The sequence below is a fragment of the Chelonia mydas genome, chromosome 11, assembly GCF_015237465.2.
Source record: "Chelonia mydas isolate rCheMyd1 chromosome 11, rCheMyd1.pri.v2, whole genome shotgun sequence".
NCBI lineage: Eukaryota > Metazoa > Chordata > Testudines > Cheloniidae > Chelonia > Chelonia mydas.
In genome coordinates, this window is record NC_051251.2 from 49,208,993 (window position 1) to 49,230,987 (window position 21,995).

At 41.4% G+C, this 21,995-nt stretch overlaps 1 protein-coding gene across 6 annotated transcripts in view; it reads left to right on the top strand.

Moving 5' to 3' along the window:
* Nucleotides 1-21,995, top strand: part of FAM171B (family with sequence similarity 171 member B) — a 72,937-nt gene that overhangs the window by 39,518 nt on the left and 11,424 nt on the right. For 2 of the 6 annotated variants that reach the window (XM_037911945.2, XM_037911948.2), the window contains 6 exons: nt 10,560-10,793; nt 11,661-11,753; nt 12,767-12,925; nt 15,418-15,588; nt 18,616-18,732; nt 21,562-21,685. In XM_037911945.2, the coding sequence (XP_037767873.1) occupies nt 10,560-10,793; nt 11,661-11,753; nt 12,767-12,925; nt 15,418-15,588; nt 18,616-18,732; nt 21,562-21,685 (898 nt within the window). Of the gene's footprint in view, nt 1-8,111; nt 8,297-9,747; nt 10,461-10,559; nt 10,794-11,660; nt 11,754-12,766; nt 12,926-15,417; nt 15,589-18,615; nt 18,733-21,561; nt 21,686-21,995 lie in introns of those variants that run through there. The other 4 variants (XM_037911953.2, XM_037911952.2, XM_037911947.2 and 1 more) reach the window with 4 other exon arrangements.

Here is a 21,995-nt window from a genome sequence, read left to right on the forward strand (position 1 = left end):
GTTGGGGTTACGAGGACTCTGCGAGGCAGGAGAGTGGAAGGGGAGTCCTCAAGGGCAGGGAGGCCACTGGGTAAAGGAAGTGGGAGTAAGGACTCAGATCCTTTCGCTAGCCCACTTCACCAGGGTAGTGCAGAAGCCAGGAAAGTTCCCCACAATAGCGGGACTATTCTCGCACTTACAAGTAGATAACTATATTTTATCCTGAAAAATCTTAGCCATTTTAGTGCTGTTTAAATAAAAATTACATGGCAGTTGACATAATTAAAACGCTGTCCTGTTTATGGTAAAACACTTAAACGCCTGTATATAAAACAGATGTCATCTTGTTTAACAGTCCATTCTGTAGCGAAGATGCATAATGCTACAAAAGTGATTAGTCATTGTCCATCTTGATGAGGGTACATACATATTTGCGTTTGTGGTGATGAGAGAACTCATTTTCCAAAAAGCATATGGTCATATTGATGACAGCATGGTACTCCCTCTACTCCTGTGTTTCTGCTGCCAGGGATTCCCAAATAACTTATTTGGAATCCAGGATGCAACATTAATTAAGGTAATGCAGAACATCTTGAGAGTAAGTGTAGCATGCAGCTATTATCAGTGAAACCCCAGTTTGAAGCATACTCAAAGTCACTGTAATTATAATCTCTGCAAGAGGCTGGGTATCACAAGGGGAAGTCAGATCCTCTACTTAGCAGTGTTTAAAAAACAGACAAATACGATACAGCAGATCTGATACAGAGAGTTGAGAACTAGACTGAGAGAATGAAAATCTTATGGGGAGCAACAGATGTGATGCATTGCTCGTATATTTTTATTCATTAGGATAAACAAAAACGTTTACCCAATAATGCGTTCTTTCTCAAGCAGGTTCACAGATTCTAGCAGTGTCTCTTCAGCTGACCCTGCAGTTTTTGGAGAGAGAGTGAAACTTATTGGGGTTTCCAGATGTACATTCCACCCTCTCCCTCTCGCTTTCAGGATTAGTCCAGGCAATCAGGGTTGTCTGGCTGCTGTGAGAGCTTTGGACATACTCTGTGATGATTTATGAATACTGTATGTTGGACTGGTTATTGGCTTGATTTCTATATGGCTGTTGGTTTAATTCAACCAGAGACTGTCTGGAAAAATAGGAAGGAAGGAAAAGAATGGCTCAAGATAGCTACCAGAGCAAACAGTTAAGAGTTGTTAAGGGACAATGCCAGAACTGGTAGCGTTCATGGTTTTACCTCCATCTCCAGTGAACCTACAAAATGTGTTTTGAACAGAAGGGTCAAAGCCTGGGAACAAAGGCACTTCCCTGCAGTATTAAGAGGGATGCTCTCTAAAGAGAGGCAGTGCAATGGTTGCTCTGGAAAACCAGACTGACACAGGACCTCTCTGGGTGTATATGAGGAAGTTAGGCCTGCGTTGATTATCATCAGGAGATGGTAAGATAGACACATGTAGGCTTTTTAAAAATTCCTTTTTTTCTTTTCTTTTCTTTTCTTTTCTTTTCACCTACTGCTAAATAAACAACACTTTCTTTTAAGAAGGCTGTTTGGTCAGTCTATACCTCTGGTCACAGGCTCAGGCTAAGAGTAGGATACTTGTGAAATTCTACCCCATGAGGCCTAAAACCTGAGGGGGTGAGCTCAGAGACCTCAAAGGAACAGAGGTGCAGCTAGGCCTTTGTAATGATGACCATGCCCTCCATAGAAGACCTTGGAAGAAAGTCACAGACTCTCTCTCCCAGCCCCTTGATCCCAGGCTAAATGCTTTTTTATTGAACACTTGTTTCTCTGACTACCGTGTGTTTCACTACATGCTTGGGAGCCATCTGGAGAGCAGTGGATGGGATTTATTCCCTCCTGGCTTCCAGTTTTTGTGCCTCCAGTCTTATGGCTTCGGCCAGGATTTATGGCCTGATTCCAGTCTTTTCCACGAAGGAGTGCTCTTGGGAAGCACTCCTTGTCTCCCTGGGCAAAAGGACAAGGACCAATGAAAAATTTCACAAGCCCTCAGCTAGTAAAACAAATTTCAGGTAATGGAGGGCATGGAGGTCCAAACAGACGCACCTAGGGGTCTTCTAAGCCCAAAGGAAGATCTCTGTAGAAGTCCCCAGCACAGCACCCTAAGGTTGTGTTACCCCCTAAAATTGATGTAATTGAATGTATGGTGGGTTTTTTGTTTTTCTGTTACCAACCCAGATGAATTCTACAGAGATGACATCTCATGAACATTCTATTCATGGTAGCGGATTATGGGCATTCTATACATGGCTATAGTATTAGTGCTATGATGCAAAGAGACAGTTCAGTATTCTGGCATTTTCCTTTGCATTGTACAGTCACTTTTGAGGGGCTCACTGCAATGAACACGCATCCTATAAACAGACATAAATACTGTATAAACTGCATGAACAGCAGGAATCAGGGCTACAGCACTCTGAACCTTCATTTCCAAAACGACAAACCTTTCCCGCTTGATCTAAAGGAGAAGTCATTTAGCTGACAAGTAACAGCATGTTCTATTTCTTTCCTGTAGGCCACTCACTAGTAGAGGGCAACACCACTAATCCATACACGCAAAGACAATATATTTAATCGCATGAACGCTGAACTAACTGGCTGCTTTTTGTTCCTGTATTCCTTTTTTTTTTCTTGATGCACATGTAATGCCCATTGGGATTAATGGAGGATATTAGTGGAGGAAGAAAGAGGGAAATTAGCGTATTAATTTTATGGAATTCCTTTCTATGTATTTTTATTTATTTGTTGGCTTCATGGAGTTGAGTGAGACCCGTTATTCACTAAAAACTAAATTAAGACTTTTTCCAGACTTGCTGGATTTAGAAAAGAAATACATAGACATTTAACGTTAAATTTTAAAAGGTTAGAACTACCTCAGTGGATAGCTGACATTTAAAAATGTTATTGCTATCCTTTATTATTATTTGCATGGGACTTTGTAGAGATCTGTGACTTTCAACCAGCCATCATTTTTGCCTCTCAAGTGGCAAGGCAGACCAAAAAACCCCCAAAATCATACCTATCGTGATTATAATAAAGGTGGCTTATGAATAGCGGTTTCAAAACGTGGTTTTATACACTCTAATAAACGCTTTATTATAAAGGCCGGTCTGGCCTTTTGAAAGAAGTGTAGTGATGAGTTTATTCTGAAGTTGCACTTCTGTTTCAGGAATTTAAAAAATTACAGTTTTAAATCATTCTTATTTTAAATTAACATCTCAATGAAATTTTTCGTATTCTGAAATGGACAGGCTAAAATCTCAACTGTCCCAATTATTATATTTTAAATTAGCTGATAGTATGATTATTAGATTTGTTATACTTGAACTCTGGTTTCTAATTTCGTAGATCTTGTCATTGTTTTTAAAGAGTTCATTAAACATTGGAGAAGTGTATTAAATAAACTTTTATATGTAGTTGGTGATGGTGCAGATGGTGAATAATTGTAGAGTCTAGCTGTAATGGAAAGCCTCTGATTAAGTGAGCTGTAGCTCACGAAAGCTTATGCTCTAATAAATTTGTTAGTCTCTAAGGTGCCACAAGTACTCCTTTTCTTTTTGCGACTACAGACTAACATGGCTGCTACTCTGAAACCTCTGATTAATGACATCTTTCAGAGATTGTTGTTGGGGGTTAGGAAGATATCTTTAACTGTTACTCTGACAAGTACACTTTGAAAGGCTATTTTGTTAGCTGTGGATGGTAAATGAATGTGTACTGTTTTATTTATGGATTTAGCTAAAGCTTTTGATGCCGTTCATCATCTACTTGCTAATCCAAAGTCTTTGGGATTCAGCACAAATCCTAGAGCTTTGGATAGATTCTGAAATGACTTGTCTAAAAGCAGCAAGTGTGTAAAAATAAATATGGTTTTGGATCTGTTCTTGAAGATATTCAGCAATCCACTTTGGAATTGACCTGCCCGAGTCCTGCACTGACATTCATTTTGTATCATCAATTAGGCCCCAATTCAGCAAAGTGTTTAAGTTTGTACTTCACTTAAAGCACAAGCATATGTGCATGGAGTACTTAAGCACATGCATAAAATCTGACCTTTTTTTTTTTTTTTTTTTTTTTTTTTTTGTAATTTCTTCTCTTGTCACGTTCCTACTCAGCTTCTTGTTAGCTTTCCTTTTATTGTACAGACCTTTATTGGAATAGCTGTCTCTAAATTCTACTCTAAAAATACCTGTAAGAATTGCACAGGTATATCTAGGATGAATTTGGCCTACACTGTCTCTTCACTGTTACACCCCTTTTATCCTTATTCCACTAAATAGACTCGTGGCGTTCAGTGGACCTAATTTCACAAGTAAGGGCTGCTCAGATGCAGGCATACAAAATATGACCATTAGTCAAATTGTGCTTTTTCTGTAATAGGGAATGCCTGCAATAGAATGAAAATATACTGCTTTGGGTGTTTGTTGAAATTAAATTTCAAACAAATTAACTACAATATTTTTCATTGGATTTAAAAAGTTCGATTTGCCAAAACAAAAACATTTTAAAAAAATCAATGAAGTCTTGCTGGTCTGTTAGCAAAATTCTCGTTTCTCTTATTGAGATCAATATATCGAAGCGGACCTTCTCTTGAATAAAACACCCTGGAAGGATGGTTATCTTACAATCTGCAGTTCCTTAGTTTGTGAATTTGGAACTGTATTTATTTTATGCAGTATAACACATTACAAAATGGCATTTAGTAATTTTACCAACCTGATTGGCTGGTGATGCATCCTAACCATCTGGTTATAGTACAGAAATCTCATAAGCCTTTGCTCTGGTAGCATTCTCTGTTGGCTGTTCCAGGATTATCACTCTGTTCTTCAAGCCAGAAAGCACAACTGCACTATGAGCTTGTAAATTGGTGGAGATTCCTCATTTCTGTACGAGGACTTGTGGTGATGTGAGTTCTTGTATTAAGGAAAGACCTTTTCAATAGGTTTTGGGGCCCCGTCATAAACTCTGGTGATGATGCAGGAAATCTCTCTGGATCTGGATCATTTAGCAGAAGCAGAGGCAATGGCAAACACCTTCTTATGTATTCTCATCCTCCGTGGAATTATGCGTTTCTTCCATTCTTAGACCAGGTCCTGTCCTACAGTACTCTGTAGATGAAACATGTTTAACCCAACAGGTCCGACTGGGTTTGGGTAGTTGCAGTTCATCCCTTCGAGCGTCTGTGACCAATGGATCTAGTGACCCAAAATGGCCTTCTAAAAGAAAAAGTATTGTTTATTTTAACCATAGGAACAACGCATAAAATAAGAGAGAAGGGGTTTTAAAACAACAAATTATCTACACATGTCTAGTATTATTACTTATTATTTCTCTTCGTATAGCACCTAGGAGCTCCAGTCAGGGATCTGGACCCTGTTGTGCTAGATGCTGTACAAACAGAACAAAAAGTCAGTCCTGCCCCAAAATGCTTACCTTATTTAAGGCTTATCTATCCATTGTGTTGGAAGCCTAAGAAGACCTAACTGCTTCAGACTTTCCAGCAGGGTCTGTTTGTGTGTCCTCAAACAACTGCTTCCCTTCTTGACAGAGACGTTTAAACTGTTCGTAATTCTTTTGTTCCATATTGGCAAAACAAGCTGTGTAACTTGACTGGAGCCAAGGAAGTGAGATCATCCCATTCAATAGCCCAGGCATTGTCTCTTAGACATTTTGGGTATGTCTACACTACGAAATTAGGTCAATTTTATAGAAGTTGGTTTTAAGAAATCAGTTTTTTACAGTTGATTATGTATGTCCCCACTAAGTGCATTAAGTCGGTGGAGTGCTTGTCGTGAGTGTGTTTGGATACATGTCGTCGGTCGCCCCTCTCTCCATGAAAGCAACAGCAGACAATCATTTCACGCCTTTTTTCCATGCAGACGCCATCCCACGGCAAGCATGGAGCCCGCTCAGTTCAGCTCACCGTCACTGCTTCTGTTTTGTCCTGGATGCTGCTGTCAGCAGACGATGCAGTACGACTGCTAACCGACATCATCCACCGCTTCCGCTGCAACTCTGAGCTTATTTACAAGAGTAGGAGAAGCAGTCTCAATAGCAAATTTCTCCATGTTGTCATCATCCACCACTTTCGCTGCAACTCTGCTCTCCTGTAGATGCCATACCATGGCAAGCATGGAGCCCGCTCAGCTCACCGCTGCTGTTGTGAACATTGTAAACACCTCATGCATTATCCTGGAGCATGTGCAGAACCGGGCTAAGAGACGCCAGCACAAGGGCGATTGTGATGAGGACATGGACACAGACGTTTTTGAAAGCATGGGCTGTGGCAGTTGGGACATCATGGCAGCAGTGGGGCTGGTTGATACAGTGGAACGCCGATTCTGGGCCCGGCAAACAAGCACAGACTGGTGGGACTGCAGAGTGTTGCGGGTGTGGGATGATTCACAGTGGCTGTGAAACTTCCGCATGCGTAAGGACACTTTCCTTGAACTTTGTGAGTTGCTTTCCCCCGCCCTGAAGTGCAGGAATACCAAGATGAGAGCTGCCCTGACAGTAGAGAAGCAAGTGGCGATAGCCCTGTGGAAGCTTGCAACGCCAGACAGCTACTGGTCAGTCGGGAATCAATTTGGAGTGGGCAAGTCTACTGTGGGGACCGCTGTGATCCAAGTAGCCAATTCAATCACTGACATTATGTTATCAAGGGTTGTGACTCTGGGAAATGTGCAGGTCATAGTGATGGCTTTGCTGCAGTGGGGTTTCCTAACTGTGGTAGGGCGATAGACGGAATGCATATCCCTATCTTGGGACTGGACCACTTTGCCAACCAGTACATAAACCGCCAGGGGTACTTCTCAATGGTGCTGCAAGCACTGGTGGATCACAAGGGACGTTTCCCTGACATCGACGTGGGATGGCCGGGAAAGGTGCATGATGCTCGCATCTTTAGGAACTCTGGGCTGTTCAAGCAGTTGCAAGAAGGGACTTACTTCCCAGACCAGAAAATTACCATTGGGGATGTTGAAATGCCAATAGTTATCCTTGGGGACCCAGCCTACCCCTTGATCCCATGGCTTATGAAGCCGTACACAGGCAGCCTGGACAGAAGTAAGGAGCAGTTCAGCCATAGGCTGAGCAAGTGCAGAATGGTGGTAGAATGTGCCTTTGGATGTTTAAAAACTCACTGGTGCTGTTTGCGGACTAGGTTAGACCTCAGCGCAACCAACATTCCCATTGTTATTGCTGCTTGCTGTGTGCTCCATAATATCTGTGAGAGTAAGGGGGAGACATTTATGGCGGGATGGGAAGTTGAGGCAAATTGCCTGGCAGCCGATTTTGAGCAGCCAGACACCAGGGCGATTAGAAAAGCACAGCTAGGCGCGCTGCGCATCAGAGAGGCTTTGAAAACCAGTTTCATGACTGGCTGGGCTACATTGTGACAGCTGTGTGTGTTTCTCCTTGCTGCAAACCCGCCCCCTTTGTTGATTTTACTTCCCTGGAGGCCAACCACCCTCCCCCCTTTTGATCACAGCTGGCAAAGGAAATAAAGTAACTATTGTTTTGAAACCATGCATTCTTTCTTTATTAATTTTTTAAGAAGTGAGATAACTGACAAGGTAGCCCGGGTGGGGTGGGGTGCGGGAGGAGGGAAGGACAAGGCCACATTGCTTTTTGTAGCCACACTACAAAACAAAACTGGTTGAATGACAGCCTTCTGTTGCTTGGGCCATCCTCTGGAGTGGCTGAGTGCCCGGAGCCTTCCCCTCCCAGCATTCTTGGGCGTCTGGTGAGGAGGATATGGAACTTGGGGAGGATGGCAGGCGGTTATACAATGGATGCAGCGGGGGTCTGTGCTCTTGTTGGCTTTCCTGCAGCTCCAACAGACACTTCATCATGTCCATTTGCTCCCCCATTAGCCTCAGCATCGCCTCTGCTCTTCGCGCTCACTTAATGCTTTCCTGGCCTCTGCCACTGAATGCCTCCATGCATTAAGCTGTGCCCTATCAGTGCATGAGCTCAGAAAACATATCAGTGTGAGTGTGTTGCTTTTTGCTTTCTAATCTGCGATAACCTCAGAGATGGAGATGATGGGCGGAGCATAGAAACATTTGCACCTGCAGGGGGGATAAAAAGAGTAAAATTTAAGATGATACATTTCTGAGAACAGAAGGGAGGCTCTTTCACAGTGAATCAGGCAATTCGTAGCAGACAGCACATGTGCTTTAGTTACAAGGTTGCATTTTGCCTTTTATATTGAGCGCCTGCCGGTATGGTGACACATCACAAACGGCTAGGCAACAGAATTTTGTTTCTGGGCAGCCATGGTAAGTCTTTTTTTGTGGGGTTGGCTTCTTACACCTTCATAACATGTGGGAATGGTTTCAAACTGCAGCGCCATCCTTTCCCATAGCAAGCAATACCAGTTGGGTTTCACATTTAAAAGGAGGGGCTGTGGTTTTCGGGTGGATGTGCAGCACACACCTCCTCCCACCCCACTGCGTGGCTATTCTCCGGGATGATCCCTTCACCCCTCCCCTCGCCGCTTGGCTATTCTCCGGGATGATCCCTTTTAGCCAAGTGCAAACAACCCAGCATGAACGGGGTCCTTTTACTGTTCCCTTACAAAAAGTCCCCTATTTCAACCAGGTGACCATGAATGATATCACTTTCCTGAGGCTAAAACAGAAAGATATAGACCGAATGTTGCTTGAATGCGACCAAAACCCAGGACCATTCGCTGCCATGCTTTGTGCTGCAATGATTCCAGATTACTTGCTACTGGCTTGGCGTGGGAAAGTGTCCTACTGTGGAGGATGAAATAAGGCAGCCCTCCCCAGAAACCACCTGCAAAGGCTTTCAGAGCACTTCCAGGAGAGCTTCATGGAGATGTCCCTGGAGGATTCCCGCTCCATCCCCAGACGCGTTAACAGACTTTTCGAGTAGCTGTACTGGCCGCGAATGCGTCCCAATTCTTCAGGGCACATCAAACATTAAACACTATTGCTTTTAAACCCTGTACTGTAGTTACAAATGTGCACGCACCAGAGGTGCCTTCTCCGGCTTCAGGGTCGGGGATCCCGCCTTGGGCGGTATTGGCTCCAGGGTGATGAAAAGGTCCTGGCTGCCGGGGAGAACAGATTCACCGCTTGCCTGCTGTGCATTCTCCTCCTCATCCACAAAATCCTCCTCCCTGTTGCATGAGACTCCCCCCTTGCAGGTGTCCACCGACAGCGGTGGGGTAGTATATATGGGGCTCTGATCCGGAGCGACCATTGTCCTCCTTTGTCTTTTGGTAGGCTTGCATGAGCTCCTTAACTTTCACGCGACACTGTTGTGTGTCCCTGTTGTAGCCTTTCTCCACCATGCCCTGTGCGATTTTGGCATATATATTAGCATTTCTTCTTTTTGATCGGAATTCAGCCTGCACAGATTCTTCTCCCCATACAGCAATCAGATCCAGTGTCTCCCTTTCAGTCCATGCTGGAGCTTGTTTGCGATTCTGGGGGGACTGTATGGTCACCTGTGCTGCTGAGCTCGCCACGCTGACCAAACAGGAAATGAAATTCAGAATTTCCCAGGGCTTTTCCTGTGTACCTGGCTAGTGCATCGGAGTTCAAAATGCTGTCCAGAGCGGTCACAATGGCGCACTCTGGGATAGCTCCTGGAGGCTATCCCAAATTCGACCCAGCAAGGTCAATTTTAGCGCTACTCCCCTCGCCAGGGAGGAGTACAGAAGTTGATTTTAAGAGCCCTTTAGATTGACGGAACGGGGTTGGTTGTGTAGACGCAAATCGACCTAACGTGGCTAAATTCGACCTAACCCCGTAGTGTAGACCAGGGCTTTGAAACATTTAGCTGGAGGGTCTTATCAGGAACCTGTTTGTTTTTCCCACCTCCTATCAAACCAAACCTGCATTTTCATACAGTAAACATCCTGATAAACAAGTCAACACATAATATTCCTAAATTATCTCAGACAACTCTAAATCTATCCCATAGGATAAATAATGTTCTGAGTTGCTGAGATTCTATTGGAAATGCACAGCACACTGTAATATGATACTTCTTTCATACAAGGTACAGGAGAATCTGGGTCCCAGTGGAGCTATCATTTATTTTGGGTTTGGAACTGCAGTATCTGTTGCTTCAGAGTTTCATATCTCAGTATGTTGTGTCCCAATGGCATTATCTTTTTTTCCTCTTCGTAGGTTACGGTTTTGAGCTATGACATCACTTCTACAAAGCTGGCTTTGCAAGATGGTAGAAGAAAACCTAGAGAAAAGGACTAAAAAGTACTTTAAAGAAAATATCCCCTAAGCATTCCATCAGCATAATTTTGCACTGTTGCTATTGTTGAACAATCACATTATTCTTGTTGGACAAATGCATTTTGAATGCTAAAATTTGGGATGTGGGAAAAAGAGAAATATGCAAAACTGACAACCAGTAAACCACAGAATATGGTTACTTTTGCCTGTCATCAGCCTGGTAATTTAAAGTATGACAAATATGGTTGCTTAGTTAAATATTATGCTTAGTCATTATGGGTTATGACCTATCTCTTTTTTTTCCCCCTTTTTTTCATAGGATCTGTGTTTATGCTGAAAGTTCAAGTAAATGACATCATCAGTCATCAGTACCTACCCCAAGCAATTGTAGAAGTGTTTGTTAACTACACAAAGACAAATTCCACCCTCACCGGAAACAATGGAGTAGTATTGATAAAAGTTCCCTACAAGTTAGGTCTAAGTTTAACTATTGCATCTTACAAAGAGGGCTACATGTTAACACCATTGCCTTGGAAGACTGGGAGAATGCCAAGTAAGTAAACCCTTTAAAGTCCTATTATTACACTGTGTTCAGTTGAAGCTTCTTTCTTCCTTGGGTAATCCACCTAATTGTAATGAGCTGTACATGACTGAATGAAGTCAAAGTCGGTCATGATTGAACGCCAGATATTAAAGGTCAGTGACCCTTTAGACTTGATAAAATTATAACATGTATTTTTAAAACTGAAATAAAAATATTTTTAACTGTTGTTGAAATTATCTGTCCACGCTGAGAGATTATACTGCAGTGGGGGTATGATTTGAAGGAAGTGAATGCATGTGCATATGCATATACATATATGTATACATACATATATGTAGTATATGTACACGTACGTGTGTATTTTTCATGGTCATAACAGAGTGAGTGAAAGGCCAGCTAGGAATATTAGAAAACGTTAGGATTATGGGGTACCGAGAGGCTGAAATGTGATGGTGGCTCAGAGCTACTGCTCTGAACTCTTCCATCTGTCAGTTTAGTTATGTTTTCAGCAGTGTTTCATCATGAATGGCCTGCTTTTAACTATCACATTTTGTTTTTAATAATTCTATTAGGGTGTGTTTTTAAAGTGCCTGTTTTTTTTATTTTATTTTTTTTTAAAAGAGGATGGGCTGTCCAGGAACTCCAGCTATCCTTTAATCCACAGAACATGTACACCATGTACACTGGTAGTCCACACTGCCTAACTAGTATGATTCATCCCTGGACTAGTGGGACCGCTTAGTCCTTTGGTCTTCCCATACCTTCTTTCTTTTTCTCCATTTTTTTACCTGTCTTTGGAACCATATGTTTGATCACAACTTTCTTTGAAACTTTTACACATGTAATCAGATATTCTTAATGTCTGTCTTTCCACAGTATACTCATCTGTAACACTTTCACTGTTCCCACAAAGCCAAGCTAATATATGGTTGTTTGAAGATACAGTTCTAATCACTGGAAAACTGTCTGGTAAGTACAGCACTACATGAGATAGGATGTAAACGCTTTTTGTATGGAAAACTATGTGCCTTAACTAATTAATACAACTGTTTTTTGCCAACAAATTCTGTGTGGAGAAGTCAGTGACCTCCCAAATGATGGTGTTGCTTTCTGTGCACTTAAGGGGTTATTCATGAATGTTTTTCCACCTTGTGCACAAATAGCCAGCTTTTAATTAGCAAAGCAATGGCTTCTGGCACCGGTTTCCACTAAAAATAAATAGACATATTACTTATGGCCAAATTCCAAACTGGTGTAAATTGACACAGCTCCACTGAATTGGGGCTATGCTGATTTACACCAGCTGAAGAGCTGGCCCTCAGATTCTATATTTATTGTAGCAAGCTAAGCTCCTTCCAAATCTTCCAGCCTTCCACGGATGTGAGTGTTATTTACAGCCATGTAGACATTAGGTTATTATCCCTGTATTTATTATTTATTTCTGACCTTCTCATCTCAAATCACAAGGGAGTCTGAATAGAAAGCTGCTGATTTTGCACTCTGTACATGTAGGGGTGGGAGGTGGAGGGGGGGCGAGATTAATGGATTGAAGACATGTCCTGTGGAGAACCAGCGCTATTAAAAACACCAGAAATCTCAGAGGAGCTCATTGCACTGGCGTGCATGTGCATTATTCCACTGCATTGAAAGGCTCTGGTAGTCTTCAATATGGTTACCCAAGATAGTTATTTGAAATGTATCTGCCTCAGGAAAGATTGAAGCTGGAGAACATTTGCTGTAGCAGAGAGTGTTTAGAGAAGCCAAGGATTAGGGATGGGAGCAAGAAGAAATTATTCTGTTTTCAGATACTGTTGTATATATTCTAGCGGCAAGTACTGGCCTAAATCTAGACAATTGCAAACACTCGAGAGTAGGGGGTTGAAGCAGTGTTTTGCACAAAGGATTTCTGGGCTGTTTGGCCATAGAAAGCATTAATTCAGATTGAATTATTGCTAATTTAAAATGTTACTCTTTTTTTCCAGATGCCAAATCTCAACCAAGTGTTCAGTTTCCCAAAATTTTAATAAAACTTCCTGTAAGCCACCATATTACAAACGTGACAGCCTATTTGACAGTGCCACAGCAGTTTTTGAAAGTGGACAATTTTCTGTATACAACAGGAATTCTTCTAAATAAATCAGGTATATTAAATTTGTTAGAATCTGCACTTTAAAAAACATAATACAAGTATGTCTGTGCTTATGTAAATATACATTTCCCCTGTAGTCACGAGGGCCTGATGCTGCTCCCATTTCATGCAATAGCAAAACTCCTTTTGACTTTCACGAGAGCTGGATTGAACCAATACATGTTATAATTGTAGATGAGTAATTTACATCACTTTAGATATCATTCAAGAACATAATAAACACCTCTTTTCCACAGGCATAAATAGTGGTACTGAGGGCCGTATGCTGATTTCCTTCTCTGGGGGTTCCACACATACTATATAACCCCTAAGTGCAACCAAAGTAGGGTCTGATCCTGCAATGTGCAGAACACTTTCAGCTCCCATTGATTTTATTGGGAGTTGAAGGTGTTCACAACTTTCCAGAATGCATTCACAATTCTATGGCGAGATCCTCAAGTAGTGTAAACTGGGTTAGGGCTATTGAAGTCAATGGAGCTTCATCAATTTATACCAGTGGAGGATCTGCCTATATTTTTCACTTTAATTCTATTACCTAGTCAGCGTGAGCACTTTGCCCCACCCACCCACATAAGGATAACACAGAAACTATCATTTGACTTGCAGACAGTTAATCCATGCAGCATTATTGATTTACTTGCAGTTAATCCATGTAAGCCTGGTGATACCAAACAGGCACTTTAAATATATGGAGAGCAATTGAAGAAATAAAGTATGTTCTCCACATCTGTTTCAGTGAGTAAAAATACATTTTGAAACAGTTCTAAGTTGTTTCATGGGTTGGTAGTAGTCGGGGGGAAAGTATCTTAAAAGACTTACCGGTACGCAGGGGCGGGGTCCTCAACCAGAAGGGGTGTGGCCTCAACCGGAAGGGGCGGGGAGCTTGAATCCCCAGGAGCCCCAGGGCTCTGGCAGCGATTTAGAGGGCCAGGGGCTCTGGCAACGGGGTTCTGGCGCCAATTTAAAGTGCCTGGGGCTCTGGCTGCTGCTGCCCAGGGCCCTTTTAAATTGCCAGCCTGGGGAAGCTGCACCCTGCCAGTATGGTCGGCTGTGTACGGGCTCTTGCTGGTATGCTGGACTGGACAGGCTTACTTTCACCTCTGGTGGTGGTGGTGGTAGCGGTAGTAGTAACAGTGGTAATACTTTGTACATCTGTAGTGCTACACCTTTTTAATGCACTCTGAAATAAGCCACTAACTGCATTCCTAATATTTATTCACGCTTACTTTCTAATCCACATAGTTATGTTGGTATCCAAGAGATCACCATGCTGTACCCTTTCTTCCATCCTGCCTAAATGTTTTTTTTCTTTTCTTCCCAATGCCTAAGGTACAACAAGTCTCTTAAAAATTCACTGCAGTTTTATGGTTTCATTAATATGAATTGGATGATGTCCTTCCCGTGGCTTCTAGCCAAATTATCTGAGTTTCATATTCTAGTTTAATTTATATTTAATCAAAATTCTCACAAATACCAGTATCCTATGTGTGTGTGGACATTTGAAGATTTAAAAAAATTGTTTATAATACAACTTTTGAACTTGAAGCATCAGAGATAAGCGGTGTTCTTCTCTTAAATTCTGTCTGGTGTCTTTTTAAATTATTCATAGAGCCTATTCCTTCAGGACTATATTTTATAGCCGGTAGAGGCTGATATCTGATACACTGACAGTTGTCTCGCAACTAGTTTCTAACAGTGTGCAAAGCTCTAATATCATTCTGCTACTTAATAATTCTGTTTGTCTTTCTTGAGCAACCTGTCACACTCTGGATCCTGAAGTATTTGTATCACATAGTATCAGTTATTGCAAGTTTAGTGCAAGAAGAACGAAGGGAGACAAATTTACAGCCCGCACAATAAAGCAGTACAAACACAGTGGTTCCTTTGAATATTTTGACAAGCCATAAGTACTGTACCTCATGATTAACGCTACAGAAACTTCTAAATTAACAAATTAATGCTTTCAGTAAATTTTATTAACAGAGCTACTTAAATACTGGAAAAGACATGCAAATATATCATGAATACTGGAGCTTCAGTTTGATTAATCTGTAACAGAACACCCCTTAATATGTGTGGATTCACAAATCATTCGACTTGGTCTGCAATATTCAACATAGAATAGCTAGTCTGGTATCTGAGATTTAAAGTACTTGGTACCAGGTATCACTCCCCAAAAGTCAGATTTGCTTAATATTGAATTCTGTGAATACTGTCGAACCAGCTCTATTTAAAAGATATATTTCTCTTTTACAGGCCTTAAATAGGAATTGCTGTGTACCAATTATTAAAAAATATTCATTGAAGAGGTGAAATGCTTGAGACTTGAGTTTTCTCAAGTTATATTGACATCTCGTGGTACAGACCATACATTCTCATGATGGCTTGCCTTCAGTTACAAATAAAAACCCATTTTTAAAAAAATAGTAAATATATTCTTGAGTGTGTATTACTTATGGACAAATTATTCCTTCTGTTGATTAGGTTTTAAAAGCATTGAATTGACCCCTCTTGCTGCAATATGTGTAAACCTCCTTTCAGCTGGGAAAGAATTGAAAGTGACTGGTCCAATTCATATTACGCTGCCTCTTCTACCAACAAGTAGGGTAAAATCAGGAGATGCTATACCTGCATGGACATTTGATATGAAAACTGGTATGTCTGCTATATACTTTGGAATCCCACTTTAATGATGTATATCATACACTGCAATATGTAGTATTAGTGTGATGTGGAGTAGTTTGAATCTGAGTGCATGTATTGAATAATATATACCACTAAAACCTGTTGGTTTTGTTTTGGTTTTTTTTCAAGTAGGGTCATAGATATTTTAGCAGGATTTTCCTGGTTGTAAATGTTTTAACTTGCATGTTTGTTTTTTCAAAAGTATATCCCTGCTTTGATGAATTCAGCCATGAACCATACGTATGTAAATGAGTTATATCAAAGAGTAGTTTTAATGATCGATCACATGTTGATCTTTATTTTCACAATTCCATAAGTATTTGGGACAGGATAGACTTTTTAAAACTGATGTAAATTTAAGCATGATGATGGTGTCTTGGCTGATAGTTTCACTGACATTCAAAATTAAGAATTATTTGAATATATTATGCTCCAGAGTCATACCCCTAACGTTCACTTGAAATTAAATGTTAATACTGGGACAGACATAGCTTTAGTCTGTTTTATTACTATTATTATTATTTTATGATTATTGCAAACAGTTAAGAAAGTAAAAGTTATATAGGAGAAATAATAGAATTAAATTAGAGTTTTTCTTTTGCTGTAATCCGACATATAAATATCTCCTGTCAAATATTTACAGTAACAACTAAATTGAAATAGACCAGTGATCTTGTTGACCCGCTCAGATGCACTAGAGGAAGGCAGAAACCTCCATAATGCAGCTCATCTTGCAATACTATATTGGCAGGTGGTCCTGACTCTCACTGGCAATTAGCTTATGCCTGGAAATATAAGCCTATGTAATTGTATCCCAGCTACCATGGATACTATTCTAATTCATATAGAGCTAATCCTTTTCTTGACTGTTACTGAAGTATTTGCATCAATAATATTTAAAGTACTCTTGTTCTCAACATGTAGTTAAACTGATTTTTCAGACTTGTTATAAGATAACTGAAAATTACATCACTCTGTTTAAAGGGTACTAAAGGACAATTAAATTATAAATTTTTCTTAGTACATGCTGTTTCCTATGGAGTAGAAAGTAAAAAAATTAAAGAATGCTAACTCTCTAATTTTAAAGGTGATTACAAATCTTTGTTACTTTGCATAGATATTTTTATTCTCACTCCAGGTAGGACTTTTACAGAGATTAATTCTCATGAGAATCTCGGTTGTACCTCTCATAAAACTACCTCTAAAACATGGAATAATTTCCTTTTTACTAAACATATGGCTTTGTATATCGATTGTTACCCTCTTCTTTCCTTCACATTATACACAGCCCCCACACCTTACAAATGACTGGATGGCTTGGAGTGGGACGAATTGTGCTGTCTTCTCATCTGTTACCTTACTTCACCATTTTGTACCTTGTAAAATGGTTCTCTGTAGTGGGTCTGTGGCCATGCTTTGCTGTTAGGCTTGGAGGGAGGCCACGCTGACTTACTACCTCGAATAGTCAAATCACAGGGAATTAGAAGTTAGCTTAGACTCCTGGCTGGGCAGCAGCAATTAAGTCTACAGCCCAGGCCCTTTTGGGCAGGGCACAATAACAAGCACTCTTTAGCCTGCGCCTCCTAGCAATTCACAGCCTAGGGCTCACAGCCTCCTGGCTGGTGCAAGCCCCAAACGCAACAGGCGCTCCACCTACTGTGAATAGGCCACCACCCCAGGGGTGGGGTTATGGCAGGGGTACCAAGGCCCCCCCTACTCTACCAGGTCCCAGTCCGGGGTCCTAACAGTGGCGGGTGGTCCCAACACTGGGTCACCAGGGAAATCACTGAAACACGCTGACTTGTCTCCCAGCAACACAACTGGACTAATGTCTGGCTTCCCTGGACTACTTCCTACCACAGTCTGTTGGCAGGGCTCTGTTGCCGGAGAGTCCTCAGTCTCCTCTGGGTAAACAGTGGCTGGCAGTCCCCACAGCTCCTCTCCACAGTCAGTCTCCTCCAGGGGCAGGGTGCTGCACCGCTCGATCCCTGGTCTGGAGTTCCGCTGCGCGGCAGACACATCTGCCTCCTTCCCTGGTTCCAGCCCAGCTGAGCTGGAGGGCCTGCCTCTTACACTTCCTGTCCCATCCCTTTGCTTCTGTTACTGGGGGCAGGGCTGGCCCGGCTTCTCCCACCAGGGGGCAGTTCCTCCCTGTCAGGCTCAGAGGGAGTCCACTCTGCCTCACTACATTCTCATCCAGTTTTTTCCTCTTGAGAATTTCACAGATTGTTACACAACAAATGTATCCACAGTTACTAAGCAAACTTCTTTGCAAGCTCTTCACAGTATGCAAGTGCAGTATCCTACCTTGCAGAAGTTTGACATGACCCAAAACCTGTTGTTTTGCACTGCAAAACAGATGGTGTGGGATCTGTGGCCTAACAATAAGTCTTCCTTGGGCTAATTGAGCTGTTTCAGCCTTAGACAATTTAAACAGAAAAAAAATGTTCAAGGTAGGTATTGTTGATCCCGTTGCAGTTTTAGTGGATTACCATTGCTTGTCCATTGTACACTAATAACTAGTGCTGGAAATTCTATTAGTTGTGCTTAAGTTACCCATCCTTAATAAATTTAAGCCTTGCACTAAAGTAGCAGAAGGTATGAATTAAAATTATTTTGGTGCAAGTCTGTGTGTGGACTCTTTTTTATTATTAATTATTATTATTATTGTGGAATAAAACTGGCTAAAGTCATTTAACAAACCACTAGATTGACTTTAGTTATTCTTCTTCGAAAATAACTGTCCACTCATAGAATTGCACTGAAATATCTAAATCGGGTGTAGAAAAAGATTTAGTTAAGTCATACAAGTTTGTGTGTCGACAGGGTTAGTATATAAGATGAAAGTCCCAGAAGAGCTTGATTTTAAATGGTTCCTTTTTGATTTTCCATACTTTTCTGATGACTTGCTTTATGTAATGCCTTTTTCAGTGGTAGAACCATATATAAAACAAAACCATGTCCCGTGATATGTTTAATGGCTGCCTTCTTTTTCAGGTGCCTGGGTAAATCGTGGGCTGGGAATGGTGAAGAATGCAAATGACCATTTAGTATGGACGTATGTTGCGCCGCACTTGGGATACTGGGTAGCAGCGCCAGTGCCTGGAACCAGAGGTATTGCATATTATTAGAACACAAAAATCATTACATTATCCAAATAATAACTTAATAGCTGTTTGTCAGTATAATTTGCTTGTTGAAAAATAGAGGAAAAATTGGTATGCAGGTGGCTTCAATCTGATGAGTCATTGTTAATAAGATGGAATTCTTAGGGTGCTTCTGCTTCTGTATACAACATACACGTGCGTACTTGTGTCCTTTAACTGCTAGTGATACAGTTGGCTTGGGGATTGCAGGGAACACAACCCAGCAGGCCTGTCCTTAGTATTTATGGGGCCCTACGCAGTAATATTAAACTGGTGCCCCTATGCCCAACGGCAGCCTGGGCTTGCCTCACGGCGGCGGCATCAAAGGATACCGAGCCACCCGGCCCAACTCACAGCGGTGGAGAGTCAGTTCCCCGCAGAGACCCCCATACCCTCTTCCTCACGCACAATGCGCAGCACCGGCGCATTCGATTCTGTGAATACGGCTCCTGCCTAAGGACACTGCAGCGCACATTGGGTGTGCGGGAGCTGACCCGCTCTTATCTGCTCTCATGCGTGGTGGGTGAAGCTGCCGCCAGCCCATCTCTTCTGTCTGTGGCCCCACCCAGGCTCCAGTCCTGCTCCACCCCAGGCCCCGTCCCCCTCTGCCCAGGCCCTGTCCTCTCCCCACTGTCTCCCTCCTCTCTTCCCTCCATCTCCCTGCTCACTCCCTTCCAGCCAAATCCCTGAACCCAAACGAAGCAAATGACATTTGAAAAAAATACTCTTCTGCAATTTCTTTCTAAAGAAAACGGAGCATGTTTTCCGCTGCATGCCAGGTGGTGAAGACTGGACATGCAGAACGTACCTAATTAAAAGCACTAAACTTGGGAATAAAAAATGTCAGTCGCAGGTTTTTTGATATGCCCTGAAGTTTGTCAGAGATTTATTTGCAAAAACTTTGTAGTAAGGGCGAGTCAGCCGTCTTGCTGAATACAACATTAAATGTTATGGAATACATAATGCAGCTCTTCTCTGTTTTACATTTTCTTAATCAGTATTTCTAAGATGATTTTGTATTTTAAATGTACTCTTAAGCCTTCATAAAGTAATCATTCCAGATTACTACATATTTAACTCACTGAAACAAAGACATTATTTTAAAATAATCAGTCACAGAGGTTTAATGTGTTCATAACAAGGTTCATTGCTTTTAGAAGAAGGGAACACTAATTTACTCTGTGTGATCTCCATAACAATAGACATGTTTATGAAATTTCAGCAACTTTAAAAAACATGTTTCCAAAGATTTTAGGCATAACAAAGGATTTGATATCTTACTAGGTACTGATTTTGCTGGAGGGTTCTCGTAAAACTAGTTCATCGGATAGTCATAAGTAAAGAAAGAGAAACTCTGTGTACCTATCTAGAAGGAAAGGGGTGTTGTCCCATTCAGGGCTCTCTTCAGCCAGGGGAGTGGGGGGTGAAGGGAGAAAGGGAAGGACAGGAAGACTTTGGAAGCAAGTTCTTTTTTACTATTGTAATTAAAATTAAAATGTGTATTTTAGATAAAGGTGGTCTTTTGAGGGATTTATTTAAAAAACTACATGTCTGAAGATCCAAGCATTAAGGCTAAAGAGGATCGTGCATCTAAAAATCTATGCAAGGATTTTTTAGAGATGTGATTTTATAATCTTCACCAACTCACTAATGAAATATTTTTAAAGCAAATTTTAAACTAAGGTCCTATGGACTAACATGTTCTGAGTAAGTATTACAGTAATGCACAACTGTTTTTGTCAGTAAATTCAGAAATTGACAGTATGTACCTGGGGCTTAGCAAATGCCTGTTAAATGGCTTCATTGCCACTTGAATGGCTCTTTAACCGTTTCAATGTTGTGCTAATTGATCTGGCAGGCTGGAAGGCTTTTTCACTTTTAAGTTATTAGATACCCCCTGGAGGAAGACTCACCAGCAGCCAGCTGTGGTGGGAGCCTGCAGGAAGGGTCAGAACAGGGATAGGAAGAGCTAGGAGGTGCCCCAAATTTTCAGGTGCCCTATGGAGCCACGTATGTTGCATATGCCTAAGGACGGCCCTGCAACCCAGCATACTTCGAAAGAAGAAATATGATTTGTGGAATCGTTTCCAATAAGTTGGAAAAAGTATTCTTCCGGATCAGCTGGTGCCTCAGAGCAGACATGGTCTCCCTCATCTTCCCCATTTTCAGACCTCTTGTCAGATACATTTTTGGAGGGAGACAGAGCCAAACCATGTTAGGTATATATATTACTGCCATCTTCTGGGCATACTCTAGAAGAGAAGTATCAACATAATGAACTAAAAAGCTGTTGGAACCCTCTGTCTGTTTTAGCCCCTGGAACTGTGTGGGGAGGAGGATGGGATTGGATTGATTGGCCACAGTGGTTACAGCTTATATAGAAGAATCTGAGCTTGCACAAATAAAGTTGTACTTATCCCTGGAGTGGGGATTCATATGACAACTTTTGAAAGAGAAAATGTGGTTTCAGAATTTTAAAATTAATGTGACATGATGTGACAGCAGCTCTGTTCAGGGACTAGGATTTTGAAACAAATTCGGACATATAGCATGAACACCATTTGGCTGGAATTGAGCAAAGGTAGTATGTCAGTGTTTGTGACATCAGCCCCTGAAGTGTGATTTGATATTGGTGCTGGTTCCCACATTTCCATAATGGCTAAAATGACCAATAGCAAGGGAGCAGAACAACAGCTAGAAAACTACAGTGCAATTTATCAAATGCAGTTTTGCATGAGAAACACAATTCTTAGTTCTTGACATCTAATTTGTTTGGTTTTGTGTTTAAAAAATCTAGACTCTATTGTTAATGCAGTTTCCAAGGACATAACAGCCTATCACACAGTGTTCCTTACAGCCATACTTGGAGGTACTATAGTCATTATCGTTGGATTCTTCACTGTTCTTCTCTGTTACTGCAGGTAAGGAAAAAGAAAAGCTTTAATATGCTCAGTATGGATGGAGTTTAAAGTTAACAAATGGGGCTCTTTTGAGACAAAATAATTGTTTTCTTTGTAATATCTAGGAAGTGCATGTGTTTAAAGTCTTTTTCAAACGTACTAATTTAAATATGTACACTACGTTAATATGCAGTGTAATCACAAATGATTTCAGTGGTTTTTGAACAGGTTTAAGTTGGTACCTACTGGCTTTCAAATTGTACATCATACCTTTTAGTCTGTGAAGTCTTAAGTGCAATCTGTGCTCATCACTAGTGTTTTGAATCATATG